This window comes from Choloepus didactylus, chromosome 5 (genome assembly GCF_015220235.1).
Source record: "Choloepus didactylus isolate mChoDid1 chromosome 5, mChoDid1.pri, whole genome shotgun sequence".
Classification (NCBI taxonomy): domain Eukaryota; kingdom Metazoa; phylum Chordata; class Mammalia; order Pilosa; family Megalonychidae; genus Choloepus; species Choloepus didactylus.
Genome location: NC_051311.1, coordinates 39,329,237 through 39,349,470, shown reverse-complemented (window position 1 = coordinate 39,349,470; position 20,234 = coordinate 39,329,237). Strand labels below are relative to the sequence as shown.

General features: G+C 42.7%; 1 protein-coding gene across 2 annotated transcripts in view; it reads right to left on the bottom strand.

Moving 5' to 3' along the window:
- Positions 1 to 6,124: 6,124 nt before the first annotated feature.
- ZNF777 (zinc finger protein 777) overlaps positions 6,125 to 20,234 on the bottom strand; it is a 31,795-nt gene continuing 17,685 nt past the window's right edge. Inside the window, exons 5-6 of one of the 2 annotated variants that reach the window (XM_037835892.1) lie at positions 15,602 to 15,853; positions 6,125 to 12,415 (exon numbers count right to left, since the gene is read on the bottom strand). In XM_037835892.1, coding sequence (XP_037691820.1) covers positions 11,259 to 12,415; positions 15,602 to 15,853 — 1,409 coding nt within the window. In that variant the 3' untranslated portion in view covers positions 6,125 to 11,258. The remainder of the gene's footprint in view (positions 12,416 to 15,601; positions 15,854 to 20,234) is intronic. The other variant, XM_037835893.1, reaches the window with a different exon arrangement.

The window sequence follows — 20,234 nt, the reverse complement described above, 5'->3', positions numbered from 1 at the left end:
TTGGGGAAATCAGGTCATTATAATTTACATAACTCATTTAAACATTTGTATGAATAATTATGTCCATTTTGCAGATGAAGATACAGCCTCAGAAAGTTTCCAAGGGACTCAGTTTCAAGGGGTCTCCCTCCAGGTCCAGGGCTCTTTCTACAATCCCACACTTCTTCTGTCCTTTTCTAGTGAGGGTTGGGTAATTGGAAGAACAGCAGAATCATCTGAGGATTTATAAGCATTACCACCTCATCCCCAACCCCGTCTTCCCACCTTGTTAGGCTGTTTGTTCATCTAGGATATTAACAATGGCTAACATCTATTGAGTATTTACTATGTTATAGGCACAAAGTAAATTTTCCCATTTAATCCTCAAAACAATCCTTTGAGATAAGTACAATTATTATCTCCTTTGAAGAAGCTAAAATAATCCCCATTTTATAGAAAAAGAAACAGAGACTCAAACGAGTTAAGTAACTTTCATTCAATCATTCAATAAATACTAAACACCTGCTGTGTTCCAGGTTCTTGTCTGGGCACTGAGGACTCTGCAAGCAAACAAACAAGGTCCCTGGTCTCATGGAGTTTATCTTCTGAAAGGGGCAGGGTGACAGAGAAGTAAGCAAATAAATGAACAAGGTAATCTCAGATACTGAAAATACTCTAGGGAAATAAGACAGGGTGATGTAATAGAAGATGACCAAGGTGAGATTGGATGGTTAAGGAAGTGACAGTTTGAGCCGACATCTGAATGATAAGAAGCCGGAGATGTAAAAATCCGGATCTAGGGGATTCCAGGCAAAGTCCACTGACTGTAAAGCAAGGAACAAGCTTGGCAGGATCGAGGAGCACAAACAATGCCAGTGTGGCTGGTGCAAAGGCAGAGAGCAGGACAGATGTGAGTGAGGTGGGGCCGAGTCAGATTATACAGAGCCTTGGAAGCCACAGGCAGAAGGTGCCACCTAGGAAAGAGGGGAGCCTGGACTGAGATGCAGGCCTGTCCCCCTCCGGTGTACCTGTGCCACTGCCTCCAAGGTCTTCCTGGATGGGCTCCCTGGGGTAGATCCAATACAGATACTCACTATCTCTGGCATGTTCTATGGTGAAAGGTTCTCCTTGTCAGCCTGAAGCCTCCTTCCAACATGTATTTAAGTTTGTTACTGTTCATTCAGTTGACCTGGTTCCTGCCCTTGTGGAGCATAATTTCTAGGGGAGGAGGCACATACGAACATACACTGTCACTTGGGTACTTCAATTACAGTCGTGATAAGTGCTGTAGGCCCATGGATCAAGGTGGGATGGGGGTATGGATAACTTAATCTGGGGGGTTGGGGAGAGCTTCTCTGAGACAGTGACATTTCCACAAAATCTTGAAGGAAGAAGGGCAGTTAGTTAGGAGATGAGTGACCTAGGAAGGTGCGGTAGCATGGGTGAAGGCCAGAAGCAGAAAAGTGGAAAGAAGTCCCCAGTGCTGGAGTCTGGGGAGACGGAGCAAGATGGGGATAAGGGTGCAGGCAGGGCCTGGATTAGGAAGGGCCTGGTGGGCCCTGATAGAGATTTTGGGCTTTACCTTAAGAACGAAGGGTGTTTGTTATGCAAGAGAAGACCATGATTAAATTTGCATTTTCAAAAGATCACTCTGGCTGCCTAATTTTCCCAAAGCACAGCTTCCTCAAATTAAATTCAAATGCATTAACTCCATAATATGGCCCAACCCTACCATTCCAACCATACTGCCCACGGGTACATCATTTACACTGAACCATGTGGCTCCTTAAACACCTTCACAGTCACACTAAACACCCTCCTAATTCTCAGCTCTTCCTGTCAATACCCTACCCATTTCCCAGAGATAACAAGTGTCAAAGAAGTGACCTTACTGGGGAACAGTTTGGCAATATGCATCAGAAGCTTTAAAAAATGTCCACACCCTTTGACCTGGTAAATCCACTTATAGGAATTTAGTCTTTGGACATAATTAGGCAAATATCTGAAATTTTACCAAGGAGTTAAAAAACAAACAAAAAACCAGCCCATCATCAGAGCACTTGTCAAGGTCCACCAACGCATGGTACATCTGCCACTTGCTTAATTAACTTAAGCTTTGGCTTCCTCATTTATAAAATGAGAAATGAAGGTAAAGCATAAGATGAAATGCTGCATGTTAAAAGTGTTTTACAAACCATGAAGCCCGATATAAATTCAATGAGTTTAAATTCTTCCTTCTTGGAACCCCCACAGGCCTCTGGGCTTTCTTTTCTATTCCTGTCTGCAGGGGACTTGAGCCATCAGTGTACCTGGTCTCATCGCTACTACATCCTATAAATTTCCGAGGCCTAGGGTTCCTAGCACCGGGTAGAGTTGCAGAAAAAACGGTCTATACCAAATATGGGTGAATTGGGGGCAGGCCAAGAGATCCCTGATATTTGAAAGAAAATAATAGCAGATTCTGCTGTTATTAAGAGAGAGAAAAAAAGGGGGGGGCTGAAATGGAATGCTGGTCTCAATCAGTGCGGCACCGACGGCGCCCGAATTACAGAGTGGAGGGGCAGTTCGGTTAACAAGGGAAACCGATGGCTCGTGATTTAGCTGCTACGGCACCGCCACCCCCACGGTTATTAGCAGGAGACCTATTTCTGGACCGGGGGTGGGGATTTCAACTCGCGAAGACTCCCCTAAACCGCGCGGCAGCCCCGCGGAGCCTTCGCGCCACCACCGAGAGCACCCCCATCCCCACCCCCGCCTTCCTAGAGCGGCCAGAGCGGCCAGGTGCGGGCGCGGCGACCTCCGCGGCTCTCCCCGGCGCCGGCCAGCAGAGGGCAGCACGCCCCGCGAGCCAGCTCGGCCGCTCGCGCGCGGCCCGACGTGGCACGGGCACCTTGAGCGAGGCCTTGAGCGGTTGGCCCCGCAGGCGTTCGCAGACGTCCGCCCACGCCCCTGGCAGTGAGTGATTGCAGATGATGCAGCAGCGAGCTGTGACGGGGCTTAGGCGAAGGAATTTCTAAAATAAAAATATATACAATATACAATAATAAAGATATAATAATATACAAGAAAATAATATAGAATGTTAATAATAAGGTATTAAGCCCTTGCTACATTATCTCACAGCAACTCTTACAGCAACCCTGTGAGAACCGTTGTATCTTCATTTTACAGGTGCTGAAATTAGGGCTCAGAATTTTGAGGAACTCAGTCAGTAAGTGACAGCGGAGAGTCAAGCTAGGGAGACTGTGAGGACCGTGATGCCTCTGTCCTCTGCGGGAGTCAAGGCACTCAATCTATGGACAAGACTTGCGGGAAATCCTGAAAGGGATGGGGTCCTGGCATTGGGAGAGGCCACTCCAGGGCTCCCCAAACCCTGTATTTTGTGCCATGGATCTAGGGAAGCAAGAAGACACAGCAAAGCAAGGAGATTTAAAATGAGAGAAAGCTTCAGAGTCGCTGCTGTCTTGTGCAAGCAGAGATGCGGTGATAGCTTGACAATTCACTGACAGGCAGAGGAAGGGTGGAAGAGCTGGAGCAGATGCCACCAGAAATGCCGATGGCTCTATCTCTGTACAGTCTTAGTGCTGCTGACTCCCTGGCCTTGGACTCCTTATCGGGAAGCCGGGTGACCTTCCTTCAAAGGACAGGGCAGCCCGAGAAGGACTTTTGTTATCTCCCCAGACCCCCTGCAACTGTGGTAAGAGGATTTGGCAGTGACATACCTCACAGTGTCCTGGGGATTCTACCTAATATATGGTCTGAAATATAAAAGGGAATGAATAATAAGATACATTTTAAATGCTATATTTTAAAGGTTTGGGGGTGAGCTTTAATGGAGAAAGCAATCTCCATTCCAGCTGGGCAGAGATTTGGAATTTTATCTGTACTTCTTCTTGCACACTGTCACCTATGGCTTATTCATCCATCAGCTAACATTTACCGAGTACCTAGTAAGTGCCAGACCCCATGCCAGGTACTGGAGCTTGCCAGAAATGAACAAAAGAGGTCCTTGCGCTTGGGGAATATCCAGCACACAATGCCAGCTGAAGCATGTCCCACTTCAGGCATATGTCAAATCCAGGAAGGCCCAGAGGAGAAGGACCCTCAATGCTGGCTGCTTTGATGTATGTATGGTTAAGGATCCTGCAGGGTTGTAACTTGCACTTAATATCTTCCTATGCCTTCACAATGTAAGCATTTGCTATAACATAACTTTGGGGATCCTTGTAGCTTTCTGACAGGTGTTTTTAGGACATCTGTGCTGCTGTATTCCCCTTGACTTCCAGGGATTCTTAGTGGATGTTAGCTTGCTAGATTTCACTGATGAGGTTATAGGGACTCATCACTTCCTGATAAGAACTTCTGCCAAGTAATGAAGAGGTTATAGAGAGTAGCATGCATTTATACCCTAAAAGGAAGAAATAAACTTAAGAAGCCCTGTGTTCTATGAAAGATTCAAGTAAGCATGGATGTGTCACTGGATAAATTAAACACAAAGTTTGGATTAAGAGTGGGAAAATTTTTTAGGAAGGGGAAAAGGTGGTCATGACATGCCCAGGGCAGAGGCTTTTCGAGGTGGGACCTCTGGTGACCACTCAGACCAGTCTTTGGGGGCTGAGGGAGGGCCAAGCAGGTGGAACATGGCACCTCCCCCCTCCAATCTGAGCCTCTCTGCCTTCAATTATTTTACATATTTACCTTCTGAAAATGGTTTTATTTCGGCAAGGGATTCTGGAGCTAAAAACAAAAGTTTGAAAATACTGGCAGATGAAGTGCAGAAAATTTAGTTGATCATAAATTTGACAAAGACTTTATGTCCTGAATTTTACAGATATTCTCAAATACAATATTATAGATGTAATTTCTACAGAAAGTGGGGTGAACTCTTTCAAGTAATCCACTTAATTTCACAAGTGTGGAGACTGGTTAAAAGTTATCATACTGGGTGGTAAATAAAAAGGGATTTCTTCCATTACATTTATGGAAGAGATTTGATACCGTCTCTTGGAGAAATAAGGGACTCATTCAATTTGAAATCAGTTTTATTGTTTAGAACTCAGAAATTCCTTTTACAGTCAGAAAAAAACAACAATGCTATTTTCATTTGTGGGAAGAAGGTTTTAAATAAAATTCTGAAATTGTTATATGATTACATATTAATGTGAGGTAATCCTGGTAAAATGCACACCCAAGCATGTTTATATGCAGTTAATGCTTGTTCCAAGACTCTGAAGAGCTGGCACAGATTTAGGCAAGAAAAATGTGTCTATTTCTCTCAATATGTGTATCTATCTATTGTTAGAATCAAATATACTAAAAATTGGCTTGATTTGGTGTGGATTTTGACTTTTTTAGCAGTATTCCAAAAAGTTTGAGGTTTATTTTCTCCCATATTTATCTCAAAATGTATAGCAAACCTTTGGATTGCTAAGCCATTGGTTAATTCAAGATACTCTAAGCAAACCATTGGGTTAAAATGGGAAAGGAATAATAATATTTTTAGTTGGACATTGATTATTATAAAATTGTTCAGGTGGTAACTACACAAACCAACTTACTGCCTTTACTTCTGGACAAAATAAATGTGGTAATTTTCAGTGATGACTGTCAATCAAAGTAGGATAATACGTACATTGAAAACTTTATGTTGGATTTTAGAATTTGTATAACTAATTTACCTACAGAGAATTGAGGCATGGAACATGTAGTTCTTGGATTGTACTTTCAGTAGAAGAATGGCCAATGTCACTCTTCACTACCCATCTAATTTTCTTAACTGAATTTAGCTTAAATCTAATACATGTCAATCCTTTGAAGGAATATTTTAGTATTTGTGTATCCGGTAAATAAATAACAGATTGGATTTGCTCCTTAAGAAGGTTTTATGCTTATTAGACTATACTGAAAGGAAACAATCTGTTTTTTGATATACATTCTTTAAATAAAATTACCAGTAGGAATAGAAATATTCATAGATAAATTTTGTCATTAAAATTCAACTTTCCTCGTTGACCATTTCAATAGACAGTAGACAAGGGAACCTGGATATTAATTCATAAGGAGAGCCAGATGGTTTCATTCATGTGGTGGTGGGGAGGGAATGGTGAGAACTCCAAGAAGTAGTGTAAACCTGGAGGATTAGGGTCAGGAGTGCAAATGTTAGTTTACCAAGAGAACAGGATATTTTCCTTATAGTAATTTCCCTCACCCCACTATTTCTCTGACTGTTAAATGAATTACTTCTTTGGTCCCAGCCTTAGAAAAACAGAAGGGGGGTATCTTGCCTTAAAAAATAGCTCTCTTCCCAAAATTCCTCAGGAAGAGGGGGGCTCAGTTGAAACTGGGGCTAGATTGGCGCTCCAGCCACCAAGACTGCCAGGTCAGGTGAACTCTAGCGCCCATCCCAACAGTTCTCTGGCAAGGCTGGCCACAGAGAGCTTTCAGCCAGGTCCAAGCTGCAAATCAGAGAGAAATAGTACTGTTTTGCCTTCTTTATTAAGAATCTATGTTGAAAAAAATGGGAGGCAGCACACATTTCGGGTCCCTCAGACTTAGGTTGAAATTCTGGCAGAGGGACCTTGGGCTGGAAACCGATTTCACAGATGGTTTCAGATGATAAAATGAAATGAAAGCACTTACTTAGCACAGTGCTAAGGTAATCTTACAAGGTAAGAGTCAATAAATCAAAGTGGTTATTATTATCCTTAACAAATTCAAGGCTTCTGACAGGAAGTTTTCAAGTAAAATCATTATCGGTCGGACTAGATTTGCTTTTTCTTTTCTTTCTTCCTTCCTTTACACCTTTCTTTCTTAATTTTTAAATTCTTTTAGCCTGGAGTACGCTTTGTAGAAAACAGAAATAAAAGGGTTCGAGTCTATGTTTTAACTAAAAATTCTCATTTCAAGGAACCCAGACAGAAATGGTAAATGTAGAATTGATGTTTTAAAAAATTTAATTCTAGAAATTCCCACTATGATTGGGAAGCAATAAGAGGCTTCAGAAGCCCAAACGCTCTCCAGAAAGCAGGAGGAGAGGCCCTGGCCTAACTCACCGTTGCCCTGGCAACAACAGGGCCTGGAGGGCCTCAGTCCCTGATCCCTTAATCTGAGTAGCTGCCACCGCAGTGCCTCAGGAAAGGTCTCCCACAGACACCTGGCTAGTTAATGCCACACTGAGTAAAAAGAGGAACACAGAAAAGACAGAGATGTGGCTTTCTCCTTGTTAAAAATAGCTGCCTAAATGTCTCCCTGATGGTCCCAGCTTTTCCAGACCAGCAAAGGCTTGGTTTAGAAAATAAAGCCACAAAGTCTCCACCAGATTCTAAGTACTGGCAAGACAGTGCATGGTCTTCTAATCCTTTTGTGTTTGTCCATGGAGCCCTGCACAATGCTTTGCACACAAGCGGTGCTTAATAAATATTGGGGGGGTTGTATGACAGTGAACACCCCATGGGCACCAGATCTGCATCCTGCTTCATTCACTTCCTCTCACCAGCGAGTGAGTGAGCTAGAGCAGACACCCATGCTCCTCTCCATCTTGATTTCTCCAGCTGTAAACTGATAGGGCTTAACTCTAAAGTCTTTTCTGGTTCTAAAATTCTTTTTCATTCTATTACTATTTCCATAATTTCAGCAAACATATGTCAGAGCATGTTCTGCTTGATACGTTACATTTTCCTCAATTGTGTCTTAAATTTTAAAAAAACCTGAGGATAAAATGGGATAATTTGAAAAAGGTACTGGCTTTTCAATTTTCAATAACCATTCCATTGCCAGGGAGAGAATTTGTGGCTAAGCATATGGGCTTTAGAGTCAAAAGTCCTGGCTCCATCAGTTTCTATGTGACTTTGGGCCTTCGAGCTCATTACCTATAAAATGGGTATGTATAATTATGCATACCCCAGAGTTCTGAGGAAACATTTAATAAAGTCTTTGAAAGTAAGAAACTACCCATAAATGTCACTTATTATTTCTGGTACACAATTCCACGGGGACAACAATAACTGTCAACTTAGGAGTTTGAAAGTCTGGCTTTGTAATTGAAAGGAAAGTATCATGAAAGAGTAGCAGCAAATCCAGTGAGGTGGGCTCTAACTCACTGGAAACACTGGCATACAGCTGACAAGTGAGTTTAAACCCCTGGCCTGTGACATCAGGACCAAGATTTAGTTGCCTGCATGGTTTGAGTTGAACTTCCTCACACCAAAATAATTTTATGAAAACTTCCTTCTCAGAGATTCATTCTTTCAGGATACAACATCCCACTACTTTCCTGAACTTCTGTTTTTACTAAACTGTCATTAGATATACACTAAAAATGAAATTACCAAACTTTTATTTTGAGACCTGCTACATATGTATTCTCGATGTTATTTAATCCTCAGACCAATGGAAACTTTATTATACCCATTTAACAGATGAGATTGATGTTCAGAGAAGTTAATTAATTTGTTCAAGGTCACACAACTAAGTGGCAAGGTCAGAGGTTTAAATCCATACTTTTTGACTCCACAGTCTGTCACATGTTAGTGACCATCCTCTATTTGACGTTGCCCTGATTGCCAGATGAAATTACAGCAGAAGGAAAGTGAGAATCCTGATGGTAGCAGGAGGCAGAACAGAGGGGAATAATTTTGGAGCTATGGCACCAGACACCTAGGAGGAAAAGGCATAAAGGGGGGTTAGAGCCAAGAAAGGGAAGATGGAAGTACAGAGAATCCCTGACAGCCTAGACGGGCAAGATTTGTTTTAATCCTTCTAAAAACCAGATTTCATAGGAAAAGGAGGCTCATAAATACTACCCCCCCTTGACTTCACAGTGTTACTGAGGATGTGGTGATAACAAATGAAGTTACCCTCTGAGTCTCTAACCTGGATTACACCCCAAAGTGCCATGGTCTCCCACTAAAGTCTGAACATCTTCAGCACTCTTTGATCCTCAAATTCCAGGAGTGATAAAGATTTTGAGCAGCAATGGCCTTCCAACAAATATCTCCAAAATACCTCTGCTAATTTCTCTTTAGGCTTCAAAAATCCTGATATCAACAATAACAACAAATACTACTATTACTACTACTGGTTTCCCCTGTCATCCTCTCAGCCTCCATCCACAAATTCCACTTTGTGACCTTTCCATTTGATACTGCTGGTTCCCCCATGTCTTTGACTAAATAAGTTTCCCTTCACCATCACATTAATTCTCTTGATACTTGTTTGCATTATGTCTCTGTCATGCTCAACAATCTTCCTTAGTTTCTCATACAAGATCAAATTCAAACTCCATGGTCTTGAAGTATTTAATTCAAGACCCTCTGCACCTCCAGTCTATTCCAAGCCAACTTTTTGACCAGGTTTTTTCTACATAAGTCCTTTCTCCAGTTCAGTGGGTTTAATCAATCACTGTTTCCTAACTATACTTTGAGCCCACCTTCCACACTTCTGCTTCAAAGACCTCCACCTGGAAGGCCTTCCTCATTGGTCTCATCTATGCAAATCCTCCCTATCCTTCAACACCGGCTCAGATTCTACCTCCTTGGAGAAGCTGTCCTTGACTCCTCCAGGCTCCCTCCTCCCATACTCTGCAGTGCATTTTCCATTTGGCACTTAGTATTTACTGTACATTGATGTAATTACCTGCTCCCGTATCTCTGTCTCAGCCTTCCAGCTGGTTCTTGAGATCAGAGCAGGGACTGGCCTCCTCTCCAGTCCCCTTCATGCCAGCACAGGTCTCTGTTCCTTCCTCTGGTTGCCTTCCTTAATGTCCTACCATCCTTTTGAGAAATTTTCAGTGTAAACAGAGAAGTTATCTTTTCAAAGTGAGGTCTTGGGGCATCACTTCCCATCTTGGTGCCTCAGTTTTGCTTGAGGGGTGGGGCTTTGATGATCTCTGTGATCTCTTCAAAGTAAAAATGTATCACTGTCTTTCTCCAAATTCCCTTTTTTGAAATCCCTTTAAGTATCCTGACCCCTGTCCTTTCTCTCCACCCCTAAACTCACAACTTACTTTGCCCAGCTTGGCAGGTCTTTCCTCTCAGGACAGCCTCAGTGACCATCAGCAGAAGTCTGGCCTCCCCAGTTTACATGGGTGAGCCTGGCACTCTGCTAGCCTTGGGAAATTGGCCCTTCAAATGGCCCTTAATGCTCTCTGGGTCACTGCCAAGCCCAGTAGCAGAGTGAAAGTGAAGAGCTCTGTGGGCAAAGTAATGTCTGTAGTTCCTCTTTCCATGCCTCCCTAGAGGTGCCTGGAAATGAATGAATACCTAGCAAAACCAAAGTGTAGTCCATGCATTCAACAAATCTAGAGTAACTGGGTGCAACATTCAAATAAAAAATGTTCTGCTGCCTTTTGTGGCTTTTCCAAAGATTGGCGCCACTCCTTCCCTACACCTCTGCATGCCTCAGGCTATGCTACCCCACCACCAGCTTCATGTCAAGCCGGGCAGAAAGGCTGCTTGGATGGGAGGGAAGCACTTTGGCCAGATCTGTCTTTCCAGCCCATTATAAATCTGATTGTCACTCTTCCTTGATCATTCCAGTCAAATGAAACCTATTCCCTTCCTGAAATCCCACTATCCTCGCAGGGCACATAGGATGGTCTACAGCCAGTTGCTTTTACCCTTTCTTCGACTTTTGTACCGTTTCAAGTTTGTCAGTCCTGTCTCTCCTTTTAGATTACAAACTCGCCTGCAGCGGGATCTACAACCCCCTCACCACCCAACACGGAAGGAACAGATAAAAGATACTCAGTAAAGCCTTTCGACTGACAATAGGCACATGTCACCGGGGCCACATTCTCAACCCATCCCCTTCAAAACCAAACAAAAACGGCAAACAGGAAACGCTCGTCTTTTAAAAATTACTCTATTATTATCAAATAGAACCACAGTATCCAAAAGGTAATTATAAAGTTCTATTCCCAACTAAATTGCCCTGCCCCGCCCCTCCGACTGGCCGGCGGCCAAATCACTCCCCCCGTGCTGATTGGTTTCATCCACTTTATTGTCAAGGAAATTAACAACCCGAAGGGGTTCCCCAGGTCCGCGCTCTCCCCCCTGGGGCCGCGGGGGTACACAATGGCAGCCAACGACCTGGTCTCACTACCCCGATGTCCTTAGCGGGAGGGACGGAAGGGGAGGGGAGCTCACAGCAAAGGGGCTTTGGGTCCACCCTGCCCCGCCCCCGCCCGGTGGGCTCAGGCCTTCCCCCGGCGGCCGCGGCGGGTGTCCCGGGGGCTCGGCCCCGCGCACCCTGCCCGCGGAGCCGGTGGCGGGGCGCCGGGCTCACTCGCCCGTGTGGGTCCGCAGATGGTACTTGAGCGACTGCTTGTAGCGGAAGCACTTGGCGCAGTGCGTGCAGGGGTAGGGCCGCTCGCCCGTGTGCGCGCGTTGGTGCTCCAGCAAGTGGTGCTTCTGCGTGAAGCGCTTGCCGCACTCGGCGCAGTGGTAGGGCCGCTCGCCCGTGTGGATGCGCCGGTGCTCCAGGAGGTGGTGCTTGCGGATGAAGCTCTTGCCGCACTCGGGGCAGGCATGCGGCCGCTCGCGCGAGTGCACGCGACAGTGGTTGGTGAGCTTGGACTTCTCGCTGAAGCTCTTCTCGCACTCCGGGCACTTGAAAGGCCGCTCGCCCGTGTGAGTCCGCTGGTGGCGCAGCAGGTGCGACGGGCGGCTGAAGCTCTTGCCGCACAGGCTGCAGATGAAGGACACCTCGTGCTTGCCCGCGTGCACGCGCTGGTGGATCACCAAGCTGATGTGCAGGCGGAAGCTCTTCTTGCACTCGGGGCACGTGTAGGGCCGCTCGCCCGTGTGCGTGATCTGGTGCTTGGTCAGGCTCGACTTGTGGCTGAAGCTGCTGTCACACTCGGGGCACTTGTAGGGCTTGGGGCCACCGCCCCCGCTACCGGAGCTGGGTGACTTGGGCCGCGGCTTGAGCGTGTGTTTGGGGTTGAAGCCAGACCCACGCTCCGGCGAGGAGTAGCCGCCGCGGACACGATGGATGCGCTGGTGCAGCGTGAGCTGCTGCTTGTGCCGAAAGCTGATCTCGCACTCGGAGCACTCGTAGGGCCCCTCCTTGATGTGGTTGCGCTGGTGGATGATGAGGTTGATCTTCAGCCGGAAGCTCTTGCCGCACTCCATGCAGGTGAAGGGCCGCTCGCCGCGGCGGTTCCGCTGCTGCTGGCTCGAGGACCCCCGGTTCTCGCTCAGGTGTCGTTCCCCGTGGGAGCTGGGTGCCAGCCTCTTCACCCCCGGGTTGCCCAGCTGCAGGGGTGGGGGGCTCTCCTCGCCTTCGGGAGACATCTCCCCCGGCAGCGGGGTCTGGTACATACTGGCGTCGTATCTCCCGGACAGCTGCCCGAGGGACCGTAAGTGCTGGGGCAGCTCATCTTCCTCTTCCTCTTCCTCCTCTTCATCTTGTTCCTCAGTTTTTATCACGATCCCTTCTGCTCCAGAAACGGAGAGAGAGAGACAGAAAGCTGTTAGCTGTTGCCCATAGCCCCTAACCTGGATCTAAGTACAGCATCACTTCATCCCCTCCAACATACATTTCACATTATTGTTGGCACAAATTCCTTCTCTGGGGAAACCGCTCCTTTCCAATCCGAGTTGGGCATGTAATCCAAGCTGGCCACGGGTGTTTGGTACAGGAATGAGCAGCAACCTCGAATAGGCCAAAAACAGTCCTTGTGTGGAATTTTATGCAGGACGAAATACATCATGACAGTCTTGGTAATGATGTGAAGTTAGCCACTGCCTGTACCCATTTTCCCAAGCTGCTAGGGCATCAGTGCCCAGGAGGAAAGAAAACCAACAGAGGACTGCAGAGCTCTCAAGGCACCCAAATCCAGCTGTGCCTAAAGCTGGCCTACTCATGGACTTACCAAATATTTGAGCCAATAAATACATTTTTTTTTTCCTTCCATTCAGGCTACTTAAGGGTTAGGTTTCTTGCATCTGTATCAAAAGGGTCTCCACTCATAGAGTTCTCAACCCTTTCCCTTCTACAGTCTCCTCTACATGTATGCTGCTCAGCCAGACTGGTCTCTCTTACCTGAATTCACTTGGAAATTTCTCCACCTGCCTTTACTCAGTCCCCTCCAGCAACCCCCACCACGCCCTCTCCATGTCTCCAAATCATTCCCATCATTTAACACCTGTCTTCTCCCTAAAACCTAACTCAACCTGCAGGACTCCACCACTTCTCTGAACCTGCAGTGTGTGTTGGTGGCCCTCCTTAGGAATCAGGGACTCAGCTCAGTAGCATCTCATGTATGTATGACTCACCTGCAGAATCACACTCTTCCAACCTTGAAGTTGGGACTGGGCCATTTTTCTTTGCCTTTCCCAGTGTGCAGTGCCATGAAGACAGTAAGTGTTCCATGTGTACCCCCAACCCCTGCTTCTAACCCACCACCTCCCACCCTGATCCTTTAGGACCTAAACAATGCTATGGCTACAGTGGCCTGCTAGAATGTGAGTTCTAGAGAAAAGGAATGGCCTTTTCCTATTCAAAATGCCATTTGAATTTTCTCAAGTGCCTTGTATTTATTTGGCACTCTTAAACACTGTTAATTGTAAAGCTCTATTTTGAGTCACTATGTGATTATGAGAAAGTCACTCACTTCTCTGAGCCCATCTGTGAGACAGAAGGCATAATAATAATCTGTATTTGCAGAATCCTTAACAATAAACAAACACAAACCTTTTCAAAGCCTTTTCCCACCTGTTCTCTTTTCATGTTCAAAATATTAAAGGATAAATCAAGCAAAAATTAACCCCATTTCACTGATGGGGAATCCAAGACCCAGAGATATCAAGTGAATGTATCCAAATGAGGTAAATAAAGTCATAGACATTTTCAGAGCTTGCAGTTAAGAGATCATCTAGTCACTTCCCTAGTCTGACAGAGAAACTGAAGCTAGCGCTGTTTGCGACTTTGCGAAGGTCTTGTAACTTGTGTGACTTGGCCATAGCACTTTTTACTACCCTCAGCCTAGTAAATTGCAGTGTTAAAATTAGAACACAGGTTTGCAGAGTCCCAGCTCAGTACTCTAGCCACATGGCAATGCTTCCTCTGTACTGTTAGGATTCTCAGCAGGAAGTGACTCTGAATATCCTTGGAACATGCTTAAAAGATCAGGAAGGGGAGGGCAGGTTAAAAGAGTGACAATTAATTGTTCTGGAGTTTATCCTGAAAATACACAGTTGGTTATGAAAGACAGAGGGGAACAAATAGGCCTAGGAGGATTTAAACTATCCTTGAGTGCCAAAGTTGTTTTTTTCTTAATGAAATCATAAGAAACAGTTGACCCTAAAATTCAGGACTCAAAATTCCACAAACTACTGTTTAATAACTTTCTAAGGTTCTACTAGAATTATTGGGAAGGTTCAGACAGCACTCTGGGATTTATATTATGAAGCCCCCAATTTAGCATCTACCCATAATTTGCCCTGTACCTTTCATTATTATTTTACGAAAGGCAATGTGGTACATTAAAAAGAATTCTGGAATATCATGCAGATATTAAACAATAAGAAGTTACATGCATATCTTTTGACCAAGAAGGACATCCATGATATGGAATTATCTACAGATAAAACGAAAAATTTTTAAAACCTAAATAAAATGGATGTAGATACATTTCCCAATATAAATAATAATATATAAATTGATATGATGCTTAATGACTCTTGCACATAAGCAAAACAAAAACCCAGGTGAATTCTACCAAATTTTCAAGAACACCCTTAATTCCTTCCCATCTTGTACACTTGTTTCCAGAGTACAGAAAAAGAGCAAAAGCTGCCCAGTTAGTTCATTTTGTAAATCTCTTATACCCTTGTTTCCAAAATTAGAGGAGACTGATTCAAGAAAAGTTCAAGTTCATTTCATTTATGAATGTAGTTGTAAAATTCATCGATAAAATACTAGTTAACTAAATCCAATAGTGCATTAAGAAAATACATCATGATGATCAAGTAGGGCTTTTCCCAGGATTGCAAGGATGGTTCAGCATTAGAAAATCTATCCCAAAAGATGTCCTGGGGTGAGGCCACTGGGAGCCCACTTCCTTACTGTTCTTTCTTGACTGATAAGGAGCAGTAGTGTGCAGAATGATGACCCTGACGTTTTATCATTTTAAAAAACACAGATCACATCTAGATTCTACCAGGGAAAGACAGTACAATCAGTCATTTAAAAAAATGTACTCCAAGGCTTAAAATCTTCAGGTTAATAGAGGGTTCCAGTGTAACCTAAGAACTATCAAGGATAAGTTAGGAGATGGAAGTTCTAGCTTTGCCACTATCTGTGTGACCTTGGACAACTTAATTGACCTTTCTGACCCCATAAAATAAGGGGGTTGGAGGTATGATCCTGGACATCCTTCTGGCGTGTGTCTGAACCAGTCCTTCCTGATACCAACTTCTTTCCTAACCCGGAGGCAGATTCTTATAAACCCTGTGGCAGGAAGCCTACACTCAAGGCCATCGTTGGGTTCTTTCACACTTGTTGACCCATCATTGTCATGTCCTCGTCTCTGAAGGAAACCATTAAACTTTCCATGGGGCTGGGAGCTGCCCGTGGGGCTCCTCCCACCAGCTCCCCACCCGCCCCGCATGGAACTTACCTGTGCAGTTTCTCTGCTGCACCAACATCTGTTTGAGCTCGCTGAACTCTCCAGAGCCTTCTGTGGACTCCTCCAATGTATTTTCCTGCTCCTGCATGTCCAGGTCAGGCTGTTCTCCACAGGGGTCGCCCGGCTCCGAGTCCTGAAAGCCATGTTCTTCCACTTGCCCCATCAGAGGTTCAGGTGCCTCCAAACTTTCTGAGCCCTCGTCATTGGTCTGCACCTCGATCTTAATCACGATCCCGTCGTGTGCTGGGAGAGGTGAGGAGAGGTGGGGGGGGGGAGGAAAAAGAATCCAGAACACTTTCATTCCACCTGCCCAGGTTTCCACAGTCCTAGAACCCAAATTTCAAAAACTCCTATTTTAGAGACCCTGAAGAAATATGACTTTGAGGTAGCAGAAAGGAGAAATATAAAATTTTCTGGATATTTTATAGCCTTGAAGACCAATAAAAACTGTAGTAAAGTTAAAATAGATGGAGAGTTTGTTTTCCATGATACCCTCCCTTCCCCCTTTTTAAAATATTTGGCAACTTCAGGGTTGTTAATGGACCCTAATTTCTTTTCCCAGGTTAGACCTTGCCCAAATCAACAGATACAGTTTCTTGCTCTTGCTCTCTTTCTCTTACAATCAAGGTGTATAAAGAAAAAGCTAATCATCTCTCACCAACTCACACCCTTTCAGCCCCACTCTAACAGACTTGAGATACCTATTTTTCCATGCCTTTGCCTTGTCCACATTTACAAACATTTATATATGTATAATAGGAACTTTTTTTGGTTTGTTTTTAGTTAAACACCACATTACACATGGTGCCCTGCAACTTGTTTTTTTACTTGCCTACAGGTCTGTAAATTAATTTCAAATGTATCATTACACACAGAAATAATTTTACATAAATGAGATTATAACATACGTTTTTGTTTCTTAGTGGGTTTTTTTCCTTTTTATTTGCCTTCCCCTTGTTTCCCATTTCATCATTTTGCCCTTCCCCAGTAACTCTTGTAATTAACCTATTATTTTTATGCAATCATGTACAACATCATATATACATTTATTTAAAAATTGTTTGCTCATTATTGGTTTTAAAAAATAAAATCACAGTATACAAACTCCTCTATATCTTCCCTTCCTCAAACATCTTGTAGAAATCCCTTCAAATAAATTTCTCTAGCACTAATGCATTCTTTTTCAAAGCTGCACATATTCCATGGTAAAAATATTAATGTAATTTATTCAATCATTTCCTTTTGAAGAACATTCACTTTTTGTTCCCAGTCTTTTGTTATGGTGAACAATACTGCAATAACCATTTGTTTATTTATATCTCTACAAAATAGTGATTTATTTCATTGTGTATCCATATCTTTTGTCTCTTTTCCAATTAGGTTGTTTCTTATCAATTTGTAAGAATTCTTTGATTCCTATATTATAGAAAACCTGTTTTCTTTTATCAGCACTGCAAATATCTTTTTCCAAATCTGTCATTTGTCTGTTGATTTTGTGTAGTACCTTTTACCATACAACTTTTTACAAGTTTTTACACTGTCAAATGTGTCCATCTTTTATGCTTCTGGGTTTCCTGTGTTACTTAAGAAGGTATCCTGTGGTCCTAGATGGCACATCTGCTCTCCTAGATTTTATCCCAAATATTTTATTTTATTGTTTATATTTAGGTCTTTAATCCATCAGAAATTTATTTGTATTTTATATATGGTGTAAGGTAGGGGTTCAACTTTATTTTCTTCCATATTTCAACTTTCTTTCTTCTACATAGTTGTGCCAGCATAAATCCCCTTACAGTTTGAAAAATCACTGTTAGGCAAGGAAATTATAAATGTGAAATGTTATAAGCATTCATTCATTCAATATTTATTCAACAGATATTTATTGAGTGCCAACTCATAAGTGCCATGCAGTGTACTAATGGATTGGGATACATCAGTGAGCAAACAGACATTCTTGCCCTCATACATCTTACATTCTAGCAGGATGAGAAAAGCAATAAACAATAAATATAATAAATAAATTATACTGTTATGTTAGAAAGTGGTAAATACTATGGCAAAAAAAAAAAAAAAAAGAAAAAAAAAAAAAGAAACCACTGAACAAAACAGACACAATCCTTGCCTTCATGAAACTTCCCCTTGCTCTTCTGCCATATCCACTTGTCATGCCTCCCTAAAGTGGAACACATCACTGAGAAAGTGGACCAACTAATGCAGTATGAGCGAAAACTAGGCTCTTGCTAATGCTTGGCAATCCTTTAATTCTTCTCTAATTAGCCAACTGAAATCTTCTGGAAGTAGATAGAATATAAAGTAGCTCTAATGCTTCTACATTGTATTCCCCACAGCCTTAAATGCAGACCTTTTCTACTTTTCCTAAGAACTGAGTCTCACACTCCCACTCTCACTCTCCAAAGATGTCTTTATCCCGTCTCTATTAAAAAAAAAAAAAGTCACCCCCATTAAAATCCTTGATTTCCTCCTGTTCTATCTTTTGCAAAACTACTATCTTTACCCTCCTTTTCTCTCCCATCTTAAGAAAAAGTGTCCTTCCTCTCTCCTCTTCTATTCTAAATCCTATGCTTATTTCCTTGACCCCACCCAGTTTTTCTCCCTGGAATTCTGCTCCATCAGTTGTCCCCCTAAACTCTTCTTTCTTAAATTATGCTCCCTCCAGAAACATGATTGTGACTCTTGCTACAGAAAAAATATCTTCCCTAATTTCACAAATTTCTTAAAATATTTTGCTTGCCCACTCCCAAAGATAATTTTTAAAAACTATGTAGCTTTTTGCACCTTTTTGAATAAATGTATAAAATGCATCGATAACTGCCAAATGTAATTTCTGGAGTATTGTAAATATTGATATTTTATAATAAAACTGTCCCACCACCCTTTTAATGTAGCCAATGGAATCTAAAAACCCAAGTAATTTTAAACCCAATTAGTCACTTAAAAATACACGAGCAAGTTCTTCTTTGACAGCTGAAATGTTTATATCACTCTTTTATCACCTTGAACTTCTATTTTCATTCCACTTTTCCCACAGAATTTTATCCTACTAGAAGATATTTTTATACTTGGAAGTCCTTTACTGATCACCTCATCTACCTCTCTGCTACAAAAATAAGTATGTAAATTGAAGTTTTAATTTTGCTTTTAATTTCTAATGAACAGGGTTCTAAATGTCAATTCTTTTCCTGACTGAAGTTGTCCTCAGTTATTATTACTATAAAACGATAATTATTCAAGAGAGAACACAAAAATCTTGTTGGAAATGTAACTCTTACAAGGATAGATAGAGATTTTTTCCCCCAATTAGTTCACTTATCAGAGAATGAGTATTCTTATTGCTAGAGTAAGAGTTCAGAATTAATTCTATTCCTCTATTTCATTTTTATAAACGCAAGCACTGGGAAATCTCATTTACATAAATATGTAGATGGTATAGGAGCTTTGCTATCGAACTGTCACTTGATGCTTTGAACTTCTGAATTATATGCCACAAAATCAGATGGTTAACATATCATCACAAATTGTTTTTAAAGATCTGTTAGCTGACAACTTGATTAGGTACTTATTCAATTTTGTTGAAAGCAAAATATTGCAAACTATCTAACTTGCAAAAGAATTTGTCATCCAGACTCGAGTGATACATTTCTGGATATGTGTCCCCAAATTCTGGATTGCTTCTTTGTTTGGTGACCCAGAGGGTTTTATACGTCAGAGAAATGTTCCACAGTAAGATAGGGTTTAGGTGGGAGCCTCCCACCCCCTTTTTTTGAGTAGTGAGAGATGTAGGAGAGGAACACCAGAATTTCAGAGACCGTATGTGTTGTGTACCATCAGCTGATGAGTGTTATGAGTAAGAATAGGTAGACTAAGGACTTGGATATTGAGCCCTTAAAACCATCCATGTTGAGTACCTCATAGAAAGTCTTTTTGTAACCTCAAGGGTATGGGTACCCCAGGTTGAAGACCACTGCCTTACATACCTACCCCAACTTCAAGACCTCACTCAAATGTCTCCTACTCCACAAGACATGTAACAATGCCCTCACACTCCTCTCTAAACCCCAAACACTTTTCTGCTCCTCCTTTAAGACAAGTAACTCTTTTTGCCTCAAAATGTGCAGTATTTACACACTTTCATGCACCCCCATTTGTCAGACAATGGGTAAGCCAGTTGTTTCCCACATCTTTGCCACCAGGAAGATCCTTCCACTGCAAACAACTTTTGAAATGTATTGACAACTAAACTGCATTTATTAAGCAGTCACTTGTTCTCCCATTTTAAAATAGTAATCAAAGCAGTGTGGGAATACAGTTTATGATCAACATGAGCATTTCAAATATATTACAAAAAGGAGTGCAGACAACTGGCTTACTGACTAGAAGAAAAAGAAGCAGCTACTTTCACATCTTACATAAAAATAAATTCATGATGAATCACAAAAATTTAGACATACAAAATGAAATCATACTAGAAAAAAAAAGCATGGTGCAAAAAGTTTTACAATTTTGAGTTGAAGAACAACAGGCTATTCATAGATTCTGGGACCTTAGATAATCCTTCTAGAGGCTGTCCAGTCAGTGATAACAAACATATTAAATGTACCCAACT